Raw genomic sequence first — 8,671 nt, forward strand, 5'->3', positions numbered from 1 at the left:
CTCCTGATCGGATCTGCTGACCTCCTGATCGGATCTGCTGACCTCCTGATCTAGAGCTGGACAACCAGATCCTCCCACCAAGGATCCGTTCAGGACTTGGGACACATTAACCACAGATCCATACCCTGGACTGAGATTGACCTTTGACCTGATTTCAGAAAGCCTGAAGGCTGCAGGATTTATAATGCAGTAGCAGCAAAGTTGGTGCTGGAACCAGAACTGGACCAGCACCAACTTCGGTTAGCTAGAAGCTACAGATGTGTGACAGCAGCTGCAGAACTGCAACCAGAACCAGGCTGCTGCTTGAGGTCCAGTTCTGTTTCAGTAGGACCTGCTCTGTTCATGGTCCATTAGGGAGGTTCTGGTCCACTGCCTTCCATCTGCAAGGAACCAGAACCACACAGAGAACCTATGGACCACTGACTGGAGGGAGGAGACATTAGAACCAAGGAGGTCCAGCTGGAGGCCCATTATCAGAACCACCTGGGTTTCCAGAACCTTCTCCATGCCAGGCTGCATTGATCCATGCATAAGGAACCCAGACCCGATTCTGAGTGCCGATACCGAACAGCTGTGGTTCTAGCAGAACTTTGGGTTTCATCAGCTGGAACCCAGAGCGACCCAAACGACCAGATAGTCCCTCTGGGTCGGATTAATAATGCGGGTCAGAACTGGAGCACAAGAGATGCAGAACCTCAAATTGAGTCACTGATGTTAACCGACCTMTGAGGAGACGCAGCAGAGCTTTTAAATCCCTGGAATGGTGCCGGTCTGTTGGGTCTCCATGCTGCTGCTTCTCTGTAACAGAAACCAGGTAATTGGGTCATGGTTCTGATCCGTTTCATTGGATTATTGAAACCTGGGGAGTTAGAAAACGATGATGTCAGCAGTGCTGAGAAGAACGATTTAAACCGATCAGGAGGAGGAAATGGGAAGTTTTATTTTCAGTCTGTTTATTTCTTTACTTTGAAAATCTGACAGGATTTAAAGAGCATCTGTACAGTTCTTCATCATCTTCATCATCTTCATCATCTTCATCATCTTCATCATCATCATCACAACAAGAAAATAAAACCTGATCAAATAAAATATATAAATACAAGTCGCAATATCGCAGCAAAACAAAGTGACCAGGTTTAGCGTGGCGTCAAACAGGAAGAGGCCAGGAGCAGCGAGGCAGCGCCGGCTGCGGTCCGTTTCAGTACCGGATCAGAACTTCCTGTACATTCGTGACTTATGAGCCGATCTGGACCTCCTCACCAACATCCAGAACCACGACAAAGAAAATCTGAAGATTCATCAGCAGGACAAAGGTTCCTGCTAAACTCTGGAGCTGGAGCGGCCTGSGGGGATCCGGACTCCTCCAGAACCAGATCCAGAGGTTCTACTAGAACCAGAACCAGGCTGGCGTGACAAAGTGCACTTTAGAAGAGGCGGAGCGCCACATGCTAGCTAGCGCCACATGCTAACTAGCTCACTGACGTGCAAACAGTGACCATGACGTGTATTTACAGAACACCTGCAAGGTTCTGGTCCGGGTCTCCAGGAGGAGACAGAACCAGGACTTCTGGGCAGCTCCAGAACCCGGCCGCTGTCTGCTCCTCAAGTTAAGGCAACCAGATACTCTGCTCTCTGATTGGACGGTCGGCTCTGTGACACTGTTCTTCCTGTCCAATCGGAGCGTCCGGTTTTCTGAACCAATAAAATGTTTCCAGATTTCTGTTAAAAGTCATTTTGTTGATGTGAAGCTGATTCATTCCTGGGAACCAAAGTTTGAAGATTTTCATCCCGACTCAGCTGATCGTCACACTGAGCAGCGTCGCTCTCAGAACCTCAGGTCGGGTCCAGATGTGGAGCGTGTCCGGGCTCTGCAGGTGGAACCAGAGRAGACGTCGCACTAGAGCAACAATCAATGCTTTGGAGAACCTCAATGTGATCCAGAGTTCTGGACGAGTTAGTCGGGTCGGGTCGGTTCCTAAGGGCACGTTGACAACAATCAGAAGGTGCTGCTGAACTTCTGGATCCGGCCATGTGAACTGATGGAGAAGCTGCAGGAGAACCGAGTCGRCTCCAGCTCAGATGCGAAGCAGGACAGCAGGTTAGGGCGGAGCGGGAAGTTCTGCTCGGTCCGGAAGGTTCTACAGGTCCCACATTAACTGTGAGAGGAAACGTCGGAGGAGCTGCTGCTGTTGCTGTTGGTGGTCTGGGCCCGTTTGATGTAGAGGTTCAGAAGCTTCATCTGCAGACAGAGACAGAACCGTCAGTAGAACCGGCCCGGGTCGCAGTCTGGATGTAGTTTGGATCCGTCTACAGATCTGACTGGTTTAGCAGATTAGCATTAGCTTCCTAGCTTCCACTGGTGCTTTGGTGTCTCCTGGTGGATACCATTGTAGCCACGGCGGCCATTTTGTAAAAAGTCCACCAGAAGAGGGAAACAGAAATCAATATCAATGGTTTCTATGGTTACAACATGTCGGCCATGACGCAAACATCTGCTTGGTGATTTTAGTGCAGAAATTCATTTTCCATGACAGCCATTTTGAAAAATAGAAACAAATGAGTTAAAATAGTTTGTTTGGGTTCAATGACTTATGATTTAACATCAAATGTATTCATCAGGGATAAATATTAGCAAATCTAGTGCAAAAATGACCATATTGAAAAGCTAACCGTGTTTTTATAAACCAGACTCTGGGAACGGATTGGGTGAAACCGAGGATCCATCTCACACTGACAGAGGATCTTTGGTCCAACTCTCTGAAGGGCCACCACAGTGTTTCACTCAGGCTGAGGCCTGGACTTTGACTAGGCCGTTCTGTTGTAGATCTGCTGCAGATGGATTCACACTGGACTCTAGAATATTGCAGTGGGCCCACATCATCACCCCTCCACCTCTGTGCTTCCTTGGACCAGAGAGACCAGCAGAAGCCGATGTTGGACCTGAGACAGGTCCAGTGTGTGTGTGTGTGTGTGTGTGTGTGTGTGTGTGTGTGGTCGGGGGGAGCAGTCAGGTGGGCCTGACCTTCACAACTCAAGGACACCTGGACAAATCGGAGCCACAGCTTTATTATCGGCCGGCTGGAACCGGCTGAAGAGCAACAACATGGGAAGAAGACGAGGCTCAGCGTCTGCTAGCAGCATGGGGAGAGCCGTTGCTGTGTGTGTGTGTGTGTGTGTGTGTGTGTGTGTGTGTGTGTGTGTGTGAGAGCTACCTTGCTGCCTGTCAGCTGTGCCAGGTGGGGCTTCAGCTCCTCTCCAATCACGGCGTAGATGGCCACCAGGCAGAACACGCTGGCCTTGCGAACGCTGCTCTCTGTGTTGTCATAGCCCTGCAGCACACACACACACACACACACACACACACACAGCGGGTCAGCAGGAACGTGGCAGGAGTCGCACCCGGAGCAGAGTGGACACAAACATTTCCAGGGAGAAATAAGGTAAATAATTCCCATTGTCCAAATAAGCCGCTGTGGGGGCGTCATGGAAGAACCCGCCGAGGGCTGGAAACGGGTCAGAACCGGAACCAGAACCCACCTGCAGCAGGCCGGGGATGATGTCGGGCAGCAGCTGCAGCAGCGAGTCCTTGGTGATGCGTTCAATGACCTTGGTCTGCATCTTGATGGCGGCCAGGTTGATGGGGTAGTCGGCGGTCTGGACGATGGGGCACAGCACCTTGATGCACTGCTCCGGGTGGATGGAGCCGGCCAGCGTGGACGCCGCCTCCTCGGCCGCACGCACCACCTGGGGCGACAACGCGCTGGCTAGAGACGGGCCTCACAGCCGACCTCTGACCTCTCACACTGCTAGCCATGTCTGTCATTCTGCTGCCTCGACCCGGAACCGACTGAAGGCCAAATACAGATAAATGAGACCCGTCCTTCAGCGGCGAACAGCAGAACCAGAACCAGAACCAGAACCAGAACCTCTTCAGGTTCATAAAGACCAAATCATTGTGATAAACAACCTCTCTGCTTTTAATCAGCAAAATGTGGAAAAGGAACGAAAGACGACGATAAAAGATGCAAATTCAGAGAAACGGAGAGAAAAAGAAGAAAAACCAGGAGATAAAAAATGCAGAAAAAGCAACGGAAACTTTTCATGTCATCAGTTTAAACAGAAACGGCGCCGAGTTCAGGAACCCMTGTGAGGTTCTGGAGGTTCTGGAGGCTGCAGTGGAAACCAGACCAGAACCGATCTGGACCCGAGTAACGGACCGGGATCGACATGAGGAAAACTACTGGAGGCCAGAGCACATCCCATCTGCAGAGGTCAAAGGTCGCGGCTGTTCCTGCTCAGACCTGTGGAGGGACCAGAGCTGCTGCTGGAGAACATGTGATCAGGGGTCAGAGGTCATCCAGCAGGATAATGACCCAAAACACTCGGCAGCTTTAAGGAGAGGAGCTGAGAAAGTAATTTATTAGATCACCGTGAAGCTGCAGGTTATTATTATTATCATTATTATAATTATAATTACAGTGCTACCCACTGCACAGTGGTGAAGTGGGTAGCACTGCTGCCTGGCAGCCAGGAGGTCGTGGGTTCGATTCCCGGCCCGGGTCTGAGTGTTCCTGGTTGTTTGTCCTGCTGACCTCATTTAATTCATCCATCCATTTTCTTGCACCCTTGTCCCTCAGTGGGGTCAGGAGGTGCTGGTTCCTCTCCAGCCAACGTTTCAGGCGAGAGGCGGGGTCACCTGGACAGGTCACCAGTCTGTCGCAGGGCAACACAGGACACACAACCATGCACACACACACACCTAGGGGCAATTTGGAGAGACCAATTAACCTGACAGTCATGTTTCTGGACTGTGGGAGGAAACCGGAGTACCTGGAGAAAACCCACCATGCAGGGAGAACATGGAGACTCCATGCAGAAAGACCGGGAATTGAACCCAGAACCTTCTTGCTGCAAGGCAACAGCTCTACCAACTGCGCCACTGTGCAGCCCCTCATTTAATTCAGATCCGGGTATTAAAACCCAGAGCAGCAGAACCAGAACCGGATCACCTCTTTGTGGGAGTCCTTGTGGGCCTCCAGGGTCTTCATGATGGTCAGCTCAGCGTAGTTCCTGAATCGGGCCGGCTGGTTCCTCAGGATCTCCTTCAGAACCCGCAGGGCCAGGGCCCGGATGGTGTGCTGCCGGGAGACGAGAACCGGGTCAGTACCGCTGGTCCGGTCCCTCTGGAGAGAGACCGTCAGCAGGCCCCAGAACCAGAACCTACGTCCTTGTCGCAGAGCGTCTCCAGCAGCAGCAGCAGGACGGTCTTGAAGTGCTCGTCCCACACGGGGGCGCTGTCCTCCCGCGTGACCTTCAGCAGCTCCAGCAGCGCCGCGCGCCGCTCCTCGCTGCGCTCGTTGTGATTGGACAGCTCCTTCAGCAGGTCGGCCACCAGGTCCGAATGGTCCGGTCCGACTGAGAGGGGAACCAGAGAGGGGTTAGCATGTTAGCATGTTCGCTAGGACGATTCTAGAGCCGGGGAACGTCGCAGAGTCAGAGCAGAACGACCCGACCCAGCAGAACCGACCCGACCTGACAGAACCGACCCAGCAGAACCGGCCCGACCTGACAGAACCGACCCAGCAGAACCGACCCAGAATGTACCAAACCTGACCCAACAAAACCGACCCTACATGGCAGAACCGACCCGACCCAGAAGTTAGAACCCACACCAGCAGCAGGCAGGAAGTGGGCGGAGCCACAGGATCTGGGAAACAAAAACACAGCAAGAGGAAGAGGAGGAGGAAGAGCGTTTACCAGGACAAAAGCCTTTAGGGAGACTCGTCTTGTTTTCACCAGAATCCTTCCGCCGGCCTGCAGGGAGGCAGAGAGGCGGGGTGGGGGTGGGGGGTCAGGGGTCAGGGAGGATGAAGATGGAGGATGAAGATGGGGAGGCGGGTGCAGAGAGAACAATGTGAAAGCAGCAACAGAAACAAACGTGCTGAACAGCTGGGTGGAGCCATGTTTGGTTTCAGCATCTTTGCTTCCTGTTGCCATGGCGACAGACTGAGGTCTAAGGTGACCTCTCACCTGCTGCTGCGCTAGCATTAGCAGCTGATCCAGTTCTGAGCGGCGTCCTGCATCCGAGGCGTTAGCTTCTCCTTTCTTTTCGTGGTCCAGGATTAGTAACAATAAACTCTGAGAAATATTCATTTTACATCTATAAACAATACAGTAATAATACTGTAGGCTGTTTAGTTCTTAATTTTAATAAAAGATTGTCACACAAATGTCACCATGTCATTCTGGGTAAATGTCGTCTGATTGTCGAAGTAGCTCCGTCCAGCCAAACAGTGATGCGTAACGTCTTTAAGCCTTTTCAAGYTGAATCGGAGCGTTGAAATCGATCGGAATGTAGAAATTACATGGAGTGATGATGATGATGAGGACCAAATGGAGGAAGAGGACAGTTGGCCATAGGAGCTGCTGCTGCCTTCAGCTTCATAAATGAAATGATGAATGACTCGCCTCTGGTCAGACTGTGTGATCCGACCAGAGGACACAGCTGTACCTGCGTGTCGAACTGGTGAAAGTTCTTAGAGCCTTCCTCAGTTTTGCTCATACAAGTGACTCAAAGTCTTCTGGAGAGAAATGTTGAGGGCCAAATAGGCCCTTTGTAAGTTGTGTTCGGCTATGGCTCTCCCACTACGCTCTTCTTTTTGTCCATGTGGGAACAAAAAGAAGGCAGGAACAAACAAAAACTCACTTGTTTTTGTTTGGGGTTTTTTACTTACAGCCTACAGCGACACAGTGTGGCATTATCTAAAATTACACCAGGCAAACACAATATGATAAACTCCATAGACATAATATAGAGTAGACCCCTCATTGGCTGCTCCGGCGCAGGAAATACGGCGGCCATCTTGGAGAGGTCGTCCCTCCTACTTTGCTCAGCAGAAGATGCCTCAGCACTGAGGGATATTGTTGTTCTGATCGATGGACTATTGATGTGAGGCTCCACAGACAACATTTCACAAGTAGGATGGACATATTATTGTGTATATATTGTGATTAGAATATTACTTTACTGTATTTATGTCCACCGGCGAGATACCAGCTAATATTAGCTACAGTGTTTGGTGTAATACGGGTTCAGCTGCTATGAAGGATAACTGAGATTCTGTAAACCTAAAATAATTAATTATTCTCTAACATTGACTTAGATTATCTGACACAAGAGCCTATATTAGAAATGAAACAATGTAACACATATTATAAAACTTATGTGTTATAACATTCACCAGCAAAGTTTACACAGGTGGTAAAGACTATTATTTATATGTAATTCTTTCACTCTGTCAAAAGTAAGATACATCCCAAATCTTCCGTTTTTGTTTTGAAAGTTTTCTAAAAACACGATGTGAGGAAGAAGAGGGAGAACGGCTGTGTGCTTTGTAAAATGCTCATCATACATCAATATCAGAATATTCCATTCCTATTCTATGGTTTTCCCCACTAAGCATATTTAAATATACTGAACTATGTATCAATACAATTAAAAAATACTTTAAAAGTACAATTGTTTATAATGATGTTTGAATATGGTAACTGCATTTTGTTAGCTAAGAAAATKTCAACATATTTAGGCCAACATGTTCAGCTAGTCCTGCATCCCTTTAAAGCAGTGTTTCCCAGTCCTGGTCCTGAAGGCTCACTGCCTGCATGTTTCAGGTATTTCCTTGCTTCAGTCCAGCTGGKTTCAATCGATGACTGATYAACAGGCGTTTGCTGAACTGCAATCAGTGGAATTAGGCACATTAAAGCAGGGAAACCAATAAAACATGTAGGACGGTGAGCCTGGAGGACCAGGGTGGGGAAACACTGCTTTAAAGGGTCAGCCAACCATCGTTGCCCCATGACTGCCCCCTGGTGGTCGGATAGTTATACAGCCAATGACTGCTGTCACTTTCTACCAGGGCTGCATAATACTGAGCCGATTTTATTGTGATCACAACGTTTACCAATATTATTGTTGTAATATTTGCTTACATTATAATCATTTAAATATTTTCTAATACTATAGTCATCACAATATTTACTAATAAAATCATAATCACAATATTTTGTAATATTGTGCAGCTCTGATTTGGACCCTTCCAGAGTGAAGGAGTCTTCCTCCAGGAGTCACAGAGAACTGATTCTGGGATCTGTTAGCATGTTAACAACCTGTGTGACCCCTGATTCAACCTGGAGGCAAGGTCAGGTGATAACAGCAGGTAACCTTTGACCCTTGCTGGGACACGCAGAATGTCTGCAGACTCACAGTCACGGAACTGCTCCACGTCGTCGTCAAACACGGCCTCCTTCAGCGCGCTCTTATCGTAGGCGCAGATGGTTTCTCCGTAGCCGTAGGGGGCAAACTCGCGGCTCCGGGGCCCAGAGAAGGACCGTGGCGACGGCGTGTTGAGCAGTGACGTCTTGTTATCCAGGGCGGTGCGGCCGCCTTCCACCACGTCTAAACCCAGACGACCATCATTACCTGGAGACGGAGCCACGACTTCTCTTCCCACCTGGTGGGAAAGACAGGAGGAAGTTCAGAATTAATAACACTTTCAAAATAAAACACCAGGATTTTGCATCTGCAAGAAGTCGACATCTAGCACCTGAAGCTTTATAAATGCAGTTATTATATCTGGTATCCCTGTAGTATTACTGAATATTAGAAGCAAGT

The 8,671-nt window shown here is 49.3% G+C and overlaps 1 protein-coding gene across 1 annotated transcript in view; it reads right to left on the reverse strand.

Moving 5' to 3' along the window:
* Positions 1–915: 915 nt before the first annotated feature.
* Positions 916–8,671, reverse strand: part of LOC103460823 (CLIP-associating protein 1) — a 40,397-nt gene continuing 32,641 nt past the window's right edge. The window contains exons 14-19 of the mRNA XM_017303489.1: positions 8,264–8,513; positions 5,225–5,415; positions 5,010–5,138; positions 3,538–3,744; positions 3,213–3,329; positions 916–2,239 (exon numbers count right to left, since the gene is read on the reverse strand). Coding sequence (XP_017158978.1) covers positions 2,153–2,239; positions 3,213–3,329; positions 3,538–3,744; positions 5,010–5,138; positions 5,225–5,415; positions 8,264–8,513 — 981 coding nt within the window. The 3' untranslated portion in view covers positions 916–2,152. The remainder of the gene's footprint in view (positions 2,240–3,212; positions 3,330–3,537; positions 3,745–5,009; positions 5,139–5,224; positions 5,416–8,263; positions 8,514–8,671) is intronic.

This window comes from Poecilia reticulata, unplaced genomic scaffold (assembly GCF_000633615.1).
Source record: "Poecilia reticulata strain Guanapo unplaced genomic scaffold, Guppy_female_1.0+MT scaffold_302, whole genome shotgun sequence".
NCBI classification, from domain to species: Eukaryota; Metazoa; Chordata; class Actinopteri; order Cyprinodontiformes; family Poeciliidae; genus Poecilia; species Poecilia reticulata.